This window comes from Galendromus occidentalis, unplaced genomic scaffold (assembly GCF_000255335.2).
Source record: "Galendromus occidentalis unplaced genomic scaffold, Mocc_1.1 scf7180000076859, whole genome shotgun sequence".
NCBI classification, from domain to species: Eukaryota; Metazoa; Arthropoda; class Arachnida; order Mesostigmata; family Phytoseiidae; genus Galendromus; species Galendromus occidentalis.
Window position 1 is genome coordinate 3,593 of NW_003804848.1, and position 19,477 is coordinate 23,069.

The following is a 19,477-nucleotide window of genomic DNA, read 5'->3' on the forward strand; positions in this document are numbered from 1 at the left end:
TGGCCTTGGTACTATAGCTTAGTGTTTGCAGACATTTGGGCTCACTTTTGTCGATGTTGAGGACGTACAGTCCTTCCTTCCATTTGGCTGTCGCTCTACCCTGACCGGTTGGAGATGAGAGTCCTCTCGGGGTTCATTGAAACCTTGTAACCATTTTCTGTCAATTTGCTAACAGAGATGAGGTTTGTATTCATTTTCGGAACATAGAGAGCGTCACAAAGCTTGATGTTCACGCACTTGTTTCCTTGGCGGACAGTCAGCAAGGCGTCACCATACCCTTGTGCCGTGAGGGTACTGTTGTTGCCAAGCTTGACTTCTCGAGATGTCGTCGCGGAGTTTAGTTTCGTGAAGAAGCTCTGGTCGTTGAGCACGTGATGTGAGCTGCCGGAGTCGACAACAAATTGCGTATGGTTTTTGCACTTCCCTTTTCTTCAGTTGAGTCTCCATTCGTGAGGAAGACTTTTGCCACGTGCGCCTCCGGTTTACCTTTGGTTTTTCGCGGAGGACTTCTTGTTACAGTATCTTGAGGAATGTCCCACTCCATTACATGCCCAACAGCGTAACGAGTATGGGTCTAACTTCCGTGCCCACCTGTACAGCTCACTATCCACACAATCCTCTCGGATCCCGCTCGCAAGTGCTTTGTGGTCGGTCACCAGAGTAAAATGAGTACCCGAGAGAAAATATGAGAACCTCCTAACTCCGTTCAAAATCGCCTTGAAATCTTTTTTCGTCGTTGCGTATCTCCGCTCCGTTGCATTCCGGAACAGTACTCAACGGAGTGCCCCTCCTGCTCGACAACAGCGCCCCATCCGGAGTCGCTTGCGTCCGTTACCAGTGTCACCGGTAACGCCGGATCGTAGTCTCGTAGCACCGGCGCTGAAGTCATCCGTCTTTTTAGTTCACGGAAGGCCCCTCTCTCTCGCTCTCCGAAAACGAACGGCACGTTTCCGGTGAGATCTGTCAAAGGCTCGGCGATCTTGCTGTAACCCTGGATGAATTTTGCATGAAATCCTGCAAAACCCAGGAATTTTTGCAATTCCTTCTTGTTCTGAGGCTCCGGCCAGTCCTTCATCTCTGCGCGAAACGATGGTGCTACTGCGATCTCGCCGTGTTTTACTAAATGACCTAGAAGCTGCACTTCAGGTTTCAGGAATTTGCATTTTTCCCGATTCATTCTCCAACCATCCTTCAGCAACTTCTGGAGGACGGTTTCCAGGAGACGAAGATGAGCTCCCACCTGATCCTCGGTGTCGTTTGTACATACCACTATGTCGTCGTAAAACACGAACACCGATCCTGACTGGATCTCTTCACGCAGTGTCTTCGTTAGCGCACTCGTGAGTGTAGCTGGCGCACCTTTTAGACCCATTGGCATTACCTTGAACATGTACTGACGCCCAATGCTCACAAATGCGGTCTTCGGTTGATCCTCGGCTCGCAACCGAACATGCCAGAACGAGTTCCGGGCATCGAGGGTTGAAAACACTACATACACATTTCAGTTTTGTCTTGTTGAAGCAAACCATCTCCACCGACGCTGGCTGCAGAATCCTCCCGGGACACAGACGATCGAACATGTCCTTCCTTAGAAGATTGTAAGCGCATCCCGTGTCCACCACGCTTCTCATGAGCTCACCGCGATACCCAAAACTCAGCTTGAATTCTAGGCTCGCTCCCTGATACAAGAGTCGGTTCTGCGTCGTCTCGCACGTTTCCGAAACGCCGCGTCGGATTGCCGCTGCCGTTCGTGAATCGAACGGTTCCTCTTGGATATTGCCGGTCAAGGTATCGCGTCCTTCCTCTGTCGACTCGTTTATCAAAATCCTCCGGGTACCCTTTTGTTGAGCTGTCCCACGATCCGTCGATTTTGTACAGTCATTCTGCATGTGTCCAACGAAGCCGCAATTGTAACACTTCGTTCGACAATCCTTTGAATTATGCCCTCGGCGTTTACAGCGAGTACATGTCGGGCGATCCTTCGTTCCTCCCGCTGATCGTGAGGTCCGATCGCCATTCGACCCTTCGTTCCTCCCGCTGATCGTGAGGTCCGATCGCCATTCGACCCTTCCACACGTCGAACTTCCACCTGAGAACTTGCCAATTCACTCTTGCCCGCGTCCATCAGAGCCCTTGGCTTGGCTTCCACTTGAGCCACAGTCTGGAAATTGTATTCTTTCAGCCGCAGCTGCCAAGCCTCGGGTGCTCGTCGGATGAGCTGTCGAATGACGAACATCCCAATCGTCTCCGTGGACGCCTCCGGCACGGCTCGTCTGAACAAATCCTCGAGCTTCTGTCTAGTCTGCTCAACCGATTTCCCGACAGTCATTTTGACCCGCTCGAAACGGTCTAGCAGCAATTGTCTCGTGCTTGGTGGATCGACGAGGGCTAACGTCCTCGCCTCCAAGTCCCGAATGCTTGGATAAATTGCCGCGACGCCAGGCGCCGGACTGATCTGACTTTTGTAGTTCTCTTCAATCTTCGTCGCCACCCATTCATGATTTTCGGAGATGAACACCAGAGCCTTGATGTACGCTTTCTTTGCGGTCCATTCCTCCGAATCCGCCGTTCGTTGCAGTTTTCGGAAGAAGACCGTCGGTTCGTCCGCGTCAAACGGAATGGAATGCTTCTTTTGATCGCTCATACTCGGTCTGTGGTATGGCTGCTACCTACCGGCGAACTATAGTGCCCAGGTTCTGCTCAGACTTCACTCAACCTACGCACTTACCCACTTGTAGCAGTTCACTCCACTCACCGGTAGATGACTGGCACTTCCCACAATGCTTTCCGTCCTGAATCCACGTCTTCGGGTATCCCTTCTTCGGAATCCTTCTTCAGATCCCAGCGCTGTTGTTAGGTGGCCTTGCCCTTCAAGGAACAACACAGCTTGGCACTTGGGAAGTTATTTATTCGGAGTTACTTGTTCCGACCGTCGGCCTGCTTTGCCGCGCGGTACGCACTCTGAAAGCCAGGGGAATGAGAGATAGCGCTCTATGCGCAATCGCGCTGTTCATGCTCGCCGATCCACGGCTCGTTCCTAACACGGCCACGATAGTAGTGTTCGAAGGCAGCAAGCCGACCAAGAGAGCTTTGCTCAAGGCGGCAAGTCAGATATTCGATCCACTGGGCTTGTTGTCCCCTATTACGATCGGTTTCAAATTGCTGCTTCAGAGGCTTTGGCTGAAAAAACTCGATTGGAATGTTTCACTCTGCGGAGATGAACTAAGCGAGTGCAAGGACTTAGTTAGGAGCGAAACTATATGTGATCTTGCTCACGTTCGAAAGAAATTTCGCGTCGACCGATGAGAAAAGAGTTGCAGAACTTCATGTATTCTGCGATGCGAGTCTGAAAGATATGGCTGTGTAGCCTACACAAGAAACATCGATAGTGAAGGAAAAATCGCGACAACCTTAATCATGGCAAAAGCGAGGGTAGCCCCGTTGAAGGGCGATTGGTCAATCCATCGCTTAGAACTGCTGGGCGCGGTCATCGCGGTTAGAATCGCAAAGAAAATCCAGCAGGCGATGCTCAGGGAATTCGACACAAGAAACTTCTGGTGCGACAACGCCTGTGTTTCAGCCTGGATCCGCGACCGACCAGATGGGTGGGAAGCCTTCGTGGAGAACCGTATTGAAGAGATTCAGGAGGCATCCGAGAGTGATGAGCGGCGTTATATTAGGTCAGCGGATAATCCAGCTGATCTACTCAGTCGAGCTTCGGCTCTGGATTCGAAAGAACTGAGAGAATTTTGGATGCACGGTCCGTCTTGACTGCGGTCAACAGACAAGCCGGAGTCCCACGCGTTGAATCCGAAGTCGAGTGAGGTTGATGTCTCTCATGAACGAAGAGCTCAATGCTTCGTGGGATTGACCACAGGATTCAACTCAAGACACGTGCTCGGTCTCAAACCATTGTCATCATGGCCCAAAGCCGTTAGAATCATTGCGTATGTACCTACTACGCTGGAGAGATCCGAATCGAAATAAGTTCGTGGGAAACCCGACGACTGTATCGGCAGAGGAATACGCAAATGCCGAGGAACGCATTTTGAAAAACATCCAGGCCCATTTTTTTTCTGCGGAAATAGGAGGCGGAATGGAACATATCCGGAGCGGGAGCCAATTGTACCAATACAGACCGTTCTTGGATAGCCGAGGACTGATGCGGAGTAAATCCAGGTTGTCGGAATCGTCTGAGGTGTCTTGGGGAACGGCAAACCCCATTATTCTCCGAGGCGAATTAGTCGACCTCTACATTCGGTGGATACACGAGAAGATACGCTTCCACGCTGGGAGCATCCCTGGTATCCTCCAAAACGTTCGGATGAGATTTTTCGTGTTGAGAGCTCGGCGAGCAGCCAGAAAAGCGATCACAGGTTGTAAAGTCTGTGGGGAATATCGTGCGAAACCGGCGGCGGGAGGCGTTCCACCCCTACCCAAGTTTCGCATTGAGACTCGTCCAGCGTTTAACGGTAGCAGCGGTCGACGCTGCGGGACCTTTGCCGGTCAGGACGAGCAACGGTATCACACCGGCTCACATCATGTTATTTTGCTGTCCAGTCTCCCGGGCTGTACGCTTGGAACTGGTCAGCAATCTCTCTATGTACATACGAATTCCTACCGGCAATGAGGAGATTCTATAACAGGAACCCTACGGTGTCGAGATTTTTCTCCGACAATGCGGCGTCGTTCCGAAGAGCGGCAAAAGAGATCAAATGGCTCTTCGATCTCGCGAGATCGGAGGAAACACAAGAATTTCTTTCGAGTCGAGGAATTATATGGGAATTCAACACCGAACGAGCGTCTTGGCGAGACGGCTTCCATGGAAGATTATTCCGAACGGTCACGGAATCATTGAGGAGAATTTAAGGCAAAAATATTTTCTCGTTCAGAGAATTGGAAACAACCCTGACCGATGTCGAAAAAATGGTCAATGATCGCTCCCTGACTCTGGTCAGCAACGACTCAAATGAGGTGCTGCCCCTGAGACCGGCTGATCTCCTGTATGGCATTCAGGGCAAACCGGCGTTGCCGGAGACTAAAGAGATTATCCAATCCGCGGAACAGGCTACGGCAGAAGTATTGTTTGACAGGTGGAAACATCAATAGAATGTCCTAAATGCGTTCTGGAAGCGGTTTCGTACCGAATACATACATACAACACGTTCGATCCGCTCACATGAGCAAGCCGGTCAAGGAGCGGTCAATTAAAGTGGAGGACGTGGTTATACTGGAAGACCCGGCGGCATCAAGGAGCTATTGGCCCATGGGGCGGGTTCGAGAGTTTGTCGGCCGGGAGAGACCGGATGGAAAAAGGAGAACGTGCATGGTCAGATTATCAGCCGTCAGATTACCGGGAAGACTCTGCGGAGGCCCATCCAACTACTTCAACCTTTTCGATGTGGCTTAGGTTTCGGGAAACCACTCACAGTCATGCAAAGACAAAGTAGAATCAAAATGTAAAAAGAACGGAAGGGACCACGGTCCCCGTTTATTGAGTTGCAATTCAATGGAATTCGAATTAGAGGGAAAGATAGTACAAATTAAGTTCGGCAAGAGAGCTCCGCACGGGAAACGGCTTAAGAAGGAGCATATCAGGGGTGTGGCGGTTCGTCAAGGCGGAACCGACGGAGACTGCCGTCTTCGGTTTGCAGGTATATCCATTCGACTCCCGACTTCGTTCCTACCGCTGGCGGAGGCGATGGAACCATGTTTGCCTATGTGGCGGCGTTGGGTGAACCGGAGCAAAGATTTTTGGTTCTGCTGGCCTCAACGCAAGGAGGGAAAGCACGACGATGCACGCGAACGACGCGGGTTGTCGAGGGAACGACTGGTGTGCTTCTCGGGGAGTGGGCCATTGGGCCAACGGCGAGAGTGGACTCCGTGTAGACGGATGGAGACATGACACCGTGCGGCAGCGGCTTGGAGCAGTGGTTCCCAACCGGGGTTCCATGGAACCCTTGGGTTCCATCGACGATTCCGTGGAACCCCAAAGTCTACCCGTGGAACCCCAAAGTCTACCCGTGGAACCCCAAAGTCTACACGTGGAACCCCTATGGAACCGCTGTTGAGCCCCTGGGGGTTCCACGAGAAAAAAAGGTTGGGAACCACTGGCTTGGAGGGTTCCACACTGGAGGGGGTCTCGAAGATGGAGGCTGCTTCGGAAGGAATCGGATCTGGTACGGCGACTGCCGCGAGATCAGACTGACCAAGGCCAAGGCTTCGGAAAGGGTCAGCATGGTGAAATAGCCTCTCTTCAGACGGGCATGAAACGAGAGGATATGTCTGGAGCAATAGAGGGCGGCCGCCCTCGCGGTATCGGCATTGTATACGGCTCGCAGATTTCGGGAACTTGATCGGACGTGGTCCCGAGCTTCTTCGGACAGGGACACATGAAGTTCCTCACTGAGCATATCCCGCGTGTCTCTACTCGATTGTTTAAACTGCGGCGATGTAAGATCCAGGTACCTTTCCAGGAGCCCCCGCGGGGAAGTATGGTATGGCGGGTGACTTCCCTCGCGGGCACGGGCAGTTGCGCCTACCTGAAGAGGCATTGTTGCCAGGGAGAATTCGATAGAGCGAATAGTCGTGACTTGAGCAAGCTGGGTTCCGGAACACGGCGGAACGAGACAGAAATCAGCTCTGGAGCGCCCTCCGGGGTGGAACTTGTCGGGCGAGGGAAAAAGCCTCGAGAGAGGGCCGACACATATCCAAAAATCGTGAAAGGCGGGCGACCAGATGAGCAGAGTTCTCCCGCCGAACCTATCAATATCAATTATAAAGTTCCAGGGAAGCGAGTCGCAGCCGGCTATACCTGTTAGAGAGACGATCCTCCGTTGATTCAGAAGTACCGCGCTTCTCGCTACAATGTTCCACGTTCCGAGTGACAAGCAGTCCTGCTACGGCAGCAACTCACGAAACCAGGCTGTATTCATTGTCCCTCCAATAGGTAGCTCCCAGACCAGGAATACGTGAAGACAACAACTGGCGACGAGGACGTGATCGAATACTACGCATACTCATCCAGGCAGGTCAGAATAACAAAATCTACAATGGCGACGGCCACTACAGCTTCCGCGCCGTTCGAACCGCGGAACGAACGATTTTCATCCTGGCTTTGCCGGCCGGAGGATTACCTGACTTACGAGGAGAAAATCTCTGCGGAGGAGAAACAGTGTGCTATCCTAGCATTCATGGGTGCTACAGCTCTCAAGAGGTTTACGATAAGATTCCGTCGGACAAGACTCCGAACAGCCCAAAGTTCGCGGAGATCGTCGATCTGCTCAAGAAAATCTACGAGCCAACGGAGAACATTTGGAACGTACGCCTCGAACTCAGGAGGATTCGTCAAAGCTCTGGCGAATCCCTTCACGATTTCGAAGCTCGGATCCGAACGGCGGCTAGAAAGTGCAACTGGTCCGGCGATGAGCTCCGAATGAGCCTAATCGAGCAGTTTATCGGAAGACTGGACGATCACACTACCCAGCAGGCGGTTTTAGTGAAATGCGCATCGTCCAAGGACATGGCTTATGTCTTCAATATAACGAACGAACTCCAACGTGCGAAGAAAGCTACGTCGAAACTCCGGAATCCTCACAGCGATCCGTCGAAACCGGAGAACGTGAACAAAATTCATGTTGGAAAAAAAAAAAAATTACATACTGGGTCTATAGGATTGTCCCCATAGATCAGCCGAATGTCGAACCTGTAAAAAATCGGGTCATCTATCTTCAGTCTGCCGATCCGGCCAAGGTCATCACTTCCTGGAGGAAGTACCGCTCAATCTCGTTGAGGGACCTGATAGGATTCCGATAGCTCCACATGTTCGACTCCACGATAAAGAATTGCCTATGGAGTCAGACAGTGGAAGCGGAATAGCCGCGATGGAACTGAGCAGGTTCCGAGGAATGTTTCCGAGCGAGACCTTGCACCGCAACGACGTCCGACTCCGGACAGCAACTGGTGAGAACTTCGAACCACACTCATATGCTTTGATCCCGGTTACATTCGACGATGAAACACTGAAGCTGAAGCTATATCAAATTGACAGACCCAACTTTCCGACTCTGTTCGGGAGATATTGGCTGCGAAGTTTCAGAGGAAATCGTTTCGATCTCGATCAGTGTTTCTACAATGAAATGAATCTCGAGAAGGAAGCAGAAAATCTACTGCGGAAATATCCGAACCTCTCGAAAGGAGGCATTGGGAAAATCCCGAACGCCGAAGCAAAATTACACCTCAAAGAAAATCCGAAGCCCGCGTACTTCCGACCTCGACCAGTACCTCATGCTCTACTACCGCTGGTTGATGAGGAGTTAGATCATCCCTTGAAATATGACATCATTGAGAAAGTTAACGTGAGTGAATGGGCTCACCCTGTGGTCATCGCCCTGCGAGGCAAGGGTGAGAATATTAAGAAGAGAGCAAGAATATGTGGAGATCTCAAAATCGGTCTGAACCAATTTCTGTTGGTGGACGATCACCCCCTAAAGAACATCCGCTACGCGTTAGATAACATCGGCGTCGGTAAGCGTTTCTCGAAGCTTGATACATCGAACGCATTTCTCCACATGCCGGTACGAGAAGAGGATCGAAGATACGTCACAATTAATACTCATCGAGGCCTGTATCGTTTTAAACGCATGTGCAATGGTCTAGCATCTGCACCTGCCATATGGCAGCGTTTTATGGAGGGCATTTTGGCGCGTATAGATGGAGTTGAAGTCGTTATCGACGACATTGTCGTCACCGCATCCACGGACGAGGATCATCTTCAGCGTCTCGACGCAGTTCTTCAGCGTCCCGACGCGAACGATATTCGCCTGAACCTTCAGAAGTGCAAATTCTTCGCCGAAGAAATACAGTTTTGTGGATTCCGACTCAAGCATCAGGAGAATCACAAGTGTGATGATAAGATCTCGTGTTTCAAGAAAGCTCCTGTGCCACAATCGGTATCCGAATTGAAAAGCTTCATCGGGATGATCCAGTTCTATTCTGCATTCGCTCCCCAGTTGGCCGACTTGGCGCATCCGTTACACCAAGCATTTAAAGGTGGCGGCCAACAACCTTTCATCTGGACGAAGGACATGAGTCGCGCCTTCGAGGCTGTCAAAGCCGAAATGTGCTCGCCCAGGGTGCTCGTACCGTTCGATTCGGCCAAGACCCTACCACTGGCCACAGACGCATCCCCTTACGGCATATCTGTTAGTCGCGACGGGAAATGGGATTGATGACACTTCGATGATGTTAAGCCGACCGGCGCCTGCTGACTGACTAGTCATGCCGCCGCTTGTTTTATTATTGTACTCTGAGCAGACGCGAGTATTTAAAACACGCGCGGGCTCCATCAATATCCGCCGTGCTCTCACACCGATACGATGACAATACGGAACGCCCCATTTCTTACGATTCAAGAACTCTGACCGACACCGAGAATAGATACACTCAACTCGAGAAAGAAGCCCTCGGGATCAAGGAAGGCATAAACCGATTCTCCTATTAATTATTTGTTCGGGAGACGGTTTACGCTAATTACTGACAGCAAACCTCTAGTATCCATACCGTCACCGTCGAAGGCGTTACCACCACTTGCTGCCATGCGAATGACGCATTACAGCATTTTCTTCAATCACTCAATTACGACATAGTTTACCGTAACACGGAAATGCTGATATGTTGTCGCGACTTCCCGTAAAGAGTGAGCAGTTTTTTGTCGATCAGGAGCCCGAGGATGTTCTTGTCCTTGGGATAGCCGACGATGTACCCATCGATCTGCTCAGAATAGTCAGAGAAACTCGGACTTGCGATAATCTGAGGCTGCTCCTGAAATGCCTTGAAGGTCCAACGGCATTGATGAGAAAGTTTTGGAAAATCGACATTTCTGAGTTCACTGTCATTAACGGCGCTATTTTTCGAGGACATCGCGTGGTCATTCCAGTCACATGTCGACCCGAAGTGCTTGAAGTTCTTCACGAAGGACACTTTGGCACCAACAAAATGAAAGAACTCGCAAGACGTTACGTATGGTGGGACTCCCTGAACTCTGACATCGAAAAGTTGGTGAGGGAATGTACGATCTGCGCCGAGCATGCTAAGCAACCTCCGAGGTCAAATCATCCTTGGAAAACCGCGGAAAAACCATTCGACCGGGTGCATCTCGATTATGCGGGTCCCGTCGACGGGAAACACCTCTTCCTGCTCGTCGATGCGAACTCCAAACCCTATCCTCGCAACAAGGGTCGCGGCGATCAACTCGAATTACAGCGGGAGTTGCTCCACAAGAATATTGTCCGGAATGATATTGTGATAACATCTCTTAAAATAATACTTCATATATCTGTATATGCTTCAAGGAGGGGAGAGTTGTTAGGGAGACGATCCTCCGTTGATTCAAAAGTACCGCGCTTCTCGATACAATAAACGTGCGTCACCACGTTCCGAGTGACAAGCAGTCCTGCTACGGCAGCAACTCACGAAACCAGGCTGTATTCATTGTCCCTCCAATAGGTAGCTCCCAGACCAGAAATACGTGAAGACAACAATACCAATCCACGTCATCAAGTTATGATGCATTGACCTACCCCACCCAATCTCACAAGCAAAATCGCGTTGCGATTGGCGGGAGTATCGCGAATCGAGTTCGCTGTCAAAGCGCTCTCGCTGTACGCACCCACGGGGCGAGTGAGTGAAACTTCTAAGCTGGTAGAGAGGCGACTGGAGATCGAAGACGAGGCTCTAAGAAGGGAGTGGAAGTGCTCCATCTGTAAACGACCGTGGAGAGACCCAGTTGCCGCTGTGTGCGGGCATGTTTTCTGCCGGGCGTGCCTCGAAGACTGGCACGTTTACTGTAATAGGTGCCCAGCTGGGTGCGGCAGAGACACGAAACATCGAATCCGAGAATTATTTATGTAAAATAAAATCGAAGTAGAGAGATCGCTGAACACAGAGTTTTCAAGAGAATAAGTAGAGCGAGCCAGGAATGCTATGTTTCGAAGAAAGCGAGGTAGCTTATTATTGTAAGGGGATGGATATATACGAATTAGCCGAGTAGCTGATCGGGAGATCAGCGCGGTAGCGTGGTCGAAAGTCGTGCGTGGATTGATTATCACGCTAGAGGGCGCCAGAGTCGAGCGTTAGAGAGACGATCGGCGGCCGATCGCGCGAGAAGTTAGTGACGGCGGCATCAATGACGTCAGAGCTTGAAGTAGAGAGAGATTCATTCGAGCGCAAGCGTTCGTAGGTGTAGGAGTTGTAGGTGTGTGCCAGAGTGACTAGCCGACTAAGTTCAATAAACTCTTTTCAACACCAGTTCGTGACATCTGTGTTACCCACGTAGAGACTAAGCGACATTACAGTAGATACACATGGGTGTGGCGAAGTCCTTAATGAAGCGGCTCGGGATTCTCTATATCCAGTGGATACAATAGCTGGATTGGTCTGACCAAAGTTTGACCACGACCGGTGAGAATGGTGCATGAGCGTCTCCTGGAGTCTGACTCCTTCCCTCCGTGCATCTTTAGAATTCGAACTAGCGGCCAGTAACCGCGGGACGTATTTTCCTCTTTGAGCATGCAGATCTCGCCCGTCTGTAGCGATCTTTGATTCACCGGTTTTCTGCTATGTGCTGAACGAAGGGATGCCAGGAACTCCGTTTGGAATCTCTTCCAGAAATCGGTCAGGACACTTTGTTGGAAGTTCCACCGCTTCGAGAAAACCAAAGCTCCGATATCTGCTTTGTTCTTTGGTCTGTCCGACATTTCCGGAAAAAATGTGGTTCTTTCATATCCGTAAAGCAGGTTCGCCGGGGATAGCGCCTCGATCTCGCTAGGATTCGTAGACACTGGAGTTAGAGGTCTCTAATTAATTATCGATTCAACTCCACATAAGATCACCTCCAAGTCTCTAAAATATGGCTTCGATTTGCCGATGACTCCATGGAGACATCGCTTAGTCGCTTCGACCATCCTCTCCCAGAAGCCGCCAACCCAGGGAGCTGCCGGTGTTATGAAGGTCCAGGTAACGCGAGAATTCATTAGCCAGCCTGCTAAGTCCCCATCGGCAATGTGTTTGTACACAAGTCTGATCTCTTTATCCGCCCTTCTGAACGAGGCTCCGTTGTCTGGGACGAAGTGTTGGGCTGTCGGTCTTCTGGTCAGGAACTTTTGTAGTGCTCTGAGCACCTCGTAAGTGGTCAAATTTTTCGTCAGTTCGAGGAGGCATGCTTGCGGGACTGCGCATGTGAACAACGTGATATACGATTTCTCTTCCTGGCCGAGATCCGACCGGCAGTAGATGGGTCCCGCGAAGTCCACTCCGCAAAAGTGGAATGGTGGGGTTCGCTCAACTCTGAATGAGGGCAGAGGGGGGGCTGTCTCCTCCGCAGGTTTAGCATTGAAGCGTTTGCATGCTTGACATGCCCTCAGGGTCTCGCTCGCCAACTTTCTAGCTTTGAGGATCAGGAATCTCCCCCTAATCTTCTGCAGGGTGAGCTCGATACCGCCCCAGTGCCAGCATTCGGGCGCATGGATTGATCGTATCAGCAGTTTCGCCCAGCCTCCATCGCTCGGTAGAATAATCGGGAATTTTTCATCGTACGAAAGCTCTTTCGATTTCTCCGGGCGAGACCTGCATCTAATCAAACCCTCTTGGCCTATGAAGGGAGCGAACTGATGTAAGGAATCCGATTTGGGTACGTTTAGCCCTGAGTCGGTTATAAAGTGAGCGAAATATCTCCGCTGAATTCTCTTCAACAAGTCGATCACGGCGGCTTCGAGTTCGGATGCTTGTAATTTGAGCGAAATTGGCTCGGATGTCCGTCTCGGAAGATGGCCGTGCTTGGTTCTCTTTGACGAAGCCGACAGTCTGTCTCTGACTGCAAGAGCGAAACCCTTGAGTCTGTTACAGAATGCTTGTGCTCTCACCAACTTGTTCCATGACGAAAACCGATCGACGCTGAGCAGCGACTCTATTGGATCGTCATCTCGTTTCGACAGTAGACACGGAAGCGGATTCTTTTTCTCCTCCACGACAGTCTCTTCGATGTCGATTTTGTTCGCATCGGCACTCCATGTGATGGTTCTGAGCCGCTCTGGTCCGTTAAACCAGAGCTGATGATACGTCGGCGACGTGATATCCAAACCCCTTGAGATTATGTCTGCTGGGTTTTCCGCCGACTTCACGTAGCGCCAGTCGGAGGGCTCTGATAACCTGTCGATTTCCCGAATTCGATTGGCCACGAACGCATTCCATCGTTCCGAATCCACGATATTCAGGCCATGTTATCACACCAATAGAATTTTCCGTCGATCTTCAGTTTTATGAACTGTGAGACTTGATCTGTGACTCTGGCGGCGAGCAGTGCTCCCATGAGCTCGTAACGATGGATAGACCATTCGCATTTCGTTGGCACTACTCGGACCTTTGCCATAATGAAATCGGTTCGAGCTGCGTCCTGGGATACCGCTCTCAGATAGCTCACGCATCCGTATGCGGTCATGCTTGCATCTGAGAATGTATGGAGTTCATACCTGCCAGCCGTGAACGGACCTGTGATGGCTCTCGGGATGCTTGTCTCCGAATTCTTCCGCAGAGACTGTACGAATTCTTCATATTCCAGATTATTCTCGCCCGGAAGCCGTTCATCCCAGTCCACCCCCAAGCGCCAAAGCTGTTGAAAAACGCACTTCGCCCGCACCGTCACTGGTGCCAAAACCCCCAAGGGGTCGAAAACGGGTGCCAAACCCTTCAATAAACTCCGCTTGGATGGTGTTTCTGTAGAGAGCGCCGATAACGCCTTCTCCACAAATACTCCGATCTCATCCTTTCCCTGAATCCATTTCACCCCCAGTTTAGCATCGCTCTTATCTGACGTAACCTCGGTATCTTCCAGGGGGGAGAGGTTGCGGATTATCTCGGCTATCCTCGGCTCGCTCGCCGACCATTTCCTGAGAGGGAATTTACTAAGACCGAAAATCTTGAAAAGAACCCTGACCTTCCTCTCTGCATCCATTATAGAGTCTGCCTTGAACGCAACATCATCCATATATAAGTTTTCCGATATCTCGTCTATGAATTGAGCGAGTTCCGGGAACTGATCTTTGCATTTTCCAGATGGTGTCGTACGCCTTTGATGTGTAACCACGGAGAGCAGATCAGGCCGAAATCGAGGACTCTGGACCAGAACTGTTTGATTTGGGCGCCGGGATTTCCCGATATCGCCAAGGGCCAAAGAAAACGTAGGAATGTTCTGTTGCTCTCAGCGATTTCGAATTGCAAGAAAGTCTTTTCAATATCGGCTGTAATTGCGTATCCGCCTGTTCTGAAGGTGCACAAAACCTTGAGCACATTCGGAAGGAGGTTCTCTCCCTGATGGAGACAATCGTTCAGAGATAACTCGTGGCTTCTGCGAGCGCCCGCGTCTTTGATGACTCTCGTTTTCACGATCTTATTATCCTGGTCCGTTTTGAACACGGCCTGAAGAGGAAGGAAATCCGCGAGCTGTCCCTCGTGTATCGGGTATGCTTCCTCTGCGTAACCTCGATCCAGGTATATTTGAATCTCTTGGTCCACAGCCGCCAACTGTGCCGGATTCTTCTTCAGCTTCCTTATGAAGGAGCACAAGCGCGACCCGACCAAACCCTCATTATTTCCAATGGAAGCTATGTTGTCCTTGAAGGGCAGTGAGAGGATGTACCTGTCCTGCGGACTACGATCGATCGTGTGCTCGAAGAATTCATTCAATTCCCTGTGTCCCAGAGGAATTAGAGATCTTCGTCTACGGAACAGTCTGACCTCCGCATCGGGGGGTCCTCCGAAGAAGTCATTAAGCAGTGAGCCTTCACCTCGACCCGATTTTCAACTTGTACTGGTCTGGGAAGGGTGGCTCTTAATTCGCATAATAGTGCGGAGCCGTCGGCCTGAGAGTCTGCTGAACTCAACGGTCCGGCGAAAACCCGTCCGAATATAGTTGATGTCGCCAGAATCCTTCCGAAGCTCTTCTCAGTGCCGGTATGGATGGCCGCTAAGCATCATTACCGATAAGCATCGATAGCATTGTCGGGTGATTCCGCTCCTGGTATGGATCTGCGACCGGTTTCGGCCGTAGCTGTTCGTGACTTTAGTGTAAGTCGAATCGGTAATCGAAGGTACCTCGATGCAGCCCACCTGAACCGACTTATCTGGATCATGTACGCTTGTGAGCGTGACATTATACCAGAAAAAATTCATTGTTCGAACGACATTTCCCATCGCGGTTTTACCTTCTGTGATTCGGATGGCATTCTCGAGTTTATTATCTTCTCGTAGAGTTCTTGGAAATCGTCTGCTAAGACGAAAACATAGCAACGTGTTTTCTCAACGCTTCCGAGAAAATCGTAAAAAAAGGGAAAACCGAGGGAATACTGTGGTTTGTGATCACTAGGAAGTACAAAACCTACGATCGGAGACGGTAAGCGGATTTATTACCGAAATGTCTCGTAAATTTTGCCAAGGATGCGAGGCAAACTTCTCAGAAGCAGAAAAAACGGCCGCACTGAATTGTGTGGCATGCGCGTGGAAGAATAACTTCATGGCACGCGCAACGGAAGAACACACCGCTGCCTTAGCAGATATCAATCATCTGCTAAGGCAGAGAATTTCCGCGCTAGAGGAAGAACTGAGGAAACAAGTTCTTGCAAATAGCGAACTCATTAACAACCACACAACTGTGGTTAAATCTCTTCCATTTATGTTCAACTAGCGGAGCCCGTCGCCGCTTCGCGGCTGTGTTCCGAGGATTCATCCTGTAAAACGGGAACCATACTCGTAATAATGCAATTCATAAAACTGATGTCACGATTTCGATTGATCGAAAAGAATTTATTCACTTGAAATCCTTTCCGAATTTATCTCATGATAAATATGTGATCTTAAATATTAGCTTCCATCATCACTGTTGTTCGCTTTTCATCAGAGACTCGGCGAGAAGCTACCCGAATTGCTTAATTCTGTTATCGCTAAATGATTTGTTTCAACCACATGCTGTACTTAATTCGGAATTACCCCCGAAGCGTTTCCTTCCACTTGTAATTCTTGGTACTCGGTCTCGAGACCATGATCACGCCACCACTCCCGGAGATGCATTTGATTTGGATTGGATATGTTTTCTTCGATACAGGTATTGGTCGTTGTAGCTAGAACTCTCCGACCTCCGTATTCTCGAAGAACTAAATTTCGAATGGTTAGGCATTTTCCCTCAGCGTTTTTTAGTTTGTCGGAGTGTTCCGACCAAAGACCCAGGGTGATAATATGATTAGTATCATCAACGATTCGAACATTCCTTTTTGCCCGACTCACACCATCCTTGCAACAAAATTTTTGGGAATCCCCGACCTCGTAGATTACTCCCGTTAAATCAATCGGCTTGTTCATAGGAGCGTAGGACAATTCTTGAATCGTCAAAAAATTAGTCGAATTGGCTGGGAGGGTGTCACCGGTAATCGGAATCACAGAACTCAACTGAAATTAGCGTAAATATCAATATTTAGTGTTTGATAATTGTTATTCTTCTTGGATTGGATATTTCAGGATTTTTGTGATTGAGAAAGAAATATTGAAGGTTTGAATAATTACGTTTTGCAATTGGAGTTCACAGGAATGATCTGTGACGCGGAATTTTTGATTCCCCACTTTCGTTTTAAAACCCATGATTTGATAGCATCGTGACGGTTGATTTGAGCGCATATTTGATTTGAGCGCAGCGTGATTTGAGCGCGAGCTTGATTTGAGCGCAGGCTTGAATTGAGCGCAGGTTTGATTTGAGCGCAGGTTTGATTTGAGCGCAGGTTTGATTTGAGCGCTGGTTCGAATTGAGCGCGGGTTTGAATTGAGTCGCAGGTTTGATTTGAGCGCGGGTTTGATTTGAGCGCGGGTTTGATTTGAGCGCAGCGTGATATAGGCTGACTTGAGCGCTTCATACGAGCGAATCGTAAGCCGAAAATTTTCGCTCTCGGAACATCGGAAAGCGACTAAAGATCTCGATGTTCATCGTAGGAAGACCACAGCCGGCGGCCGGAGGTTTTCTCAGAAATAAAACGTTGTGTCCGGAAATCCGAAGCAGTCATTGCGAGAAGGCTAGAAGGGACGCTAACAAGGGCGCCATCGAAAATCTGAAGCGAATGTACCGGAGGCAACTCATGCTTCGACTGTTTCCTCGGTGATGGGATTCTTCAGGCCCTTTCGCAAGCTTCTCTCAGAGCAAGGTACACGAGCACGTACCTCGCACGCATGCACGTTGAGAAGCGAAACAGATGGAAGGGACGTTTGCGGAGCGGAATATCTCGTGACCGGACGCGTGACATTGAGCGGACACCTCGAACGGAGTCAGTTTCGATCTCTCCAAGTAAGTTCGAGAAAGAAACTTACTCAGGAAAATAAGGCAGAGATCGATTTTTGAGTTCTCCCAGTCTGATCGCACGAAGACTTGATTGAAGTTTGTTCGACGAAAACGAAAACCCATGGCTCTGGAGTTCATAAATTCAAGCCGCGGGAAGCCTCTCTTGAAGATCGACGAGCACCTGTTCCGTAAGGATCGTGAAAACGACGGGAAAACGAACTGGCGTTGTATAGTCAAGCAATGCAAGTCTCGAGTGAAAACCTGCAACGGCGGACATGATGTGAGTACTGGAATTATAATCACAGTTATCACGTCAAGCAAGATTCTCGCTCTTGGCGTTTGAAACTATTCTGGAATGATGATCCTCTCCCAAATCGGCGACCCGATTCGAATCTTCAAATCTGTGAATTTCTCCAGGGACCAAGTGAACACATGCATCCGCCCAGCCCGGTGGGCATCGAGGTTCGCCGTAAGATGAATGAACTTCGTTCGTATGCGGTAAAGAATGTTTCTGCATCGAACGCAACGATCATCGGGAACCTAGTCAGCACAGTAGATTCTGAAGCCGTGAAAGGGGAAATGCCAAACATCAACTTGATGCGCCAGCGGATAACGTATGCTAGAGCAGCTGCAGGACCGTCGCTCCCGGTAAATCCGCTCCGGCGAGAGGACTTGGAAATCCCGGAGTTTCTGAAGACGACCTTCCGCGGCGAACGATTCGTCCACTACGATTCCGGAGTAGGAGACGTGAACAGAATTATCGTTTTCGCCACGGCAAAGAATCTCGAGCTCTTAAAAATGAGTCCTGAGTGGTTCGTAGATGGTACCTTTAAGGTTTGTCCACTCATCTTCCATCAGCTCTACACATTCCATGTAAGATTGCCCGACGGTAAAACGGTGCCGGTTGTTTACTCACTGTTGCCAGCGAAGAACGCTCAGACCTATCGCAGACTACTGCAAATTCTCCTCGATGCGATCGACGGATTTCATCCGGACGCCATCCACATTGACTTCGAACTGGCAATGATCAGAGAGCTTGAAAAAGTCTTTCCAGCTGCTGGCATTCTCGGATGCTCATTTCACTTCTGTCAATGTATATGGCGACGCGTGCAGAACGATAGCGAGCTGAGAGCTAACTACCTGCGCGATGCCGATTTTGCTCTGGGTTTACGAATGTTTCCGGCCCTCTCTTATGTTCCGGTAGATCAAGTACGCGATCTCTTTGCTACGCTGACCGATTCCGATTTCGTCCGAACGAACGAGGCACTGCTCACTGATTTCATAAATTATTTTGAAAGTCAATGGGTCGGCTGGAACAGAAACCCACCGACGATGAAAGTGGAGTGGTGGAATGTTCATTCTTCAACGCTCAATTCTATGGGACGAACGAATAACGAAGTTGAGGGATGGCATTCCGCTTTCGCGAGAAGAGTCGGATCCTCTCACCCGTCAGTGTTCAAATTGTTAGAACACCTGAAGGTTGAGCAAGGAAAAGTTGAGTTCATTGCTTCCAACTCTCTGGCTCAGGGCATTGGCACCACATCGAAGAAGAAATACCGGGACCGTCAAGCAAGGATCTACGCATTGGTTTCAACGTATGAGGCACGTGATAGCCTCCAGTTCCTCCGTGCAATCGCACACAATATCACGTTTTAACTTGATCCCGACCGTCGAGACACGCTGCGGTCGTTCGGTCCTCAGGTCACCACCGGTGTTTTCGTGATTCTTGACCCTTGTACATGAAAATAAATTAACTTGTGATTTATCATGCACGAAAAGAGTTATCTAGCCACTCATTATTCTCGATTCTCCGCCCCTTGATCCTGGCATTCGAGAATCTTTTCCTGGGAACAATTCGAAAGAAGGGGAAAAATTGTTTACTAAGTGATGAGTGATGATGCTCCCCTCTCAGGACCACCAAAACCCATGCTTTCAATTCAGGCTGCGCTCAAATCGAACCTGCGCTCAAATCAGACCTGCGCTCAGTCCAAACCCGCGCTCAAATCAAACCTGCGCTCAATTCAAACCTGCGCTCGAATTGAACATGCGCTCAATTCAAACCTGCGCTCAATTCAAAGCCGAGCTCAATTCGAAGCCGCGCTCAAA

The 19,477-nt window shown here is 49.9% G+C and overlaps 2 protein-coding genes and 1 pseudogene across 2 annotated transcripts; 1 reads left to right on the top strand and 2 right to left on the bottom strand.

The window, feature by feature from the left end:
- Positions 1 to 11,855: 11,855 nt before the first annotated feature.
- On the bottom strand, positions 11,856 to 14,008 carry LOC114828029 (uncharacterized; annotated as a pseudogene).
- Positions 14,009 to 14,064: 56 nt separating this feature from the next.
- On the bottom strand, positions 14,065 to 15,206 carry LOC100904937 (uncharacterized). The gene is made up of 2 exons (XM_029110583.1): positions 15,163 to 15,206; positions 14,065 to 14,743 (listed from the first exon to the last, which is right to left on the bottom strand). The coding sequence occupies exons 1-2, from the start codon at positions 15,204 to 15,206 to the stop codon at positions 14,065 to 14,067; spliced, it is 723 nt and encodes a 240-aa protein (XP_028966416.1).
- A 2,286-nt stretch (positions 15,207 to 17,492) lies between these two features.
- Positions 17,493 to 19,027, top strand: LOC108863741 (uncharacterized). The gene is made up of 2 exons (XM_018638269.1): positions 17,493 to 17,651; positions 17,789 to 19,027. The coding sequence occupies exons 1-2, from the start codon at positions 17,493 to 17,495 to the stop codon at positions 19,025 to 19,027; spliced, it is 1,398 nt and encodes a 465-aa protein (XP_018493785.1).
- Positions 19,028 to 19,477: the final 450 nt, after the last annotated feature.

Bases quoted from the DNA above. Each gene is read 5' to 3' on its own strand.
- LOC100904937 (XM_029110583.1), bottom strand. From the start codon at position 15,206: ATGTCACGCTCACAAGCGTACATGATCCAGATAAGTCGGTTCAG. The intron at 14,744-15,162 runs GTGGGCTGCATC...TCTGGGACACAG, and splicing joins ATCCAGATAAGTCGGTTCAG to GGAATTGAATGAATTCTTCG.
- LOC108863741 (XM_018638269.1), top strand. From the start codon at position 17,493: ATGGCTCTGGAGTTCATAAATTCAAGCCGCGGGAAGCCTCTCTTGAAG. The intron at 17,652-17,788 runs GTGAGTACTGGA...GAATTTCTCCAG, and splicing joins CCTGCAACGGCGGACATGAT to GGACCAAGTGAACACATGCA.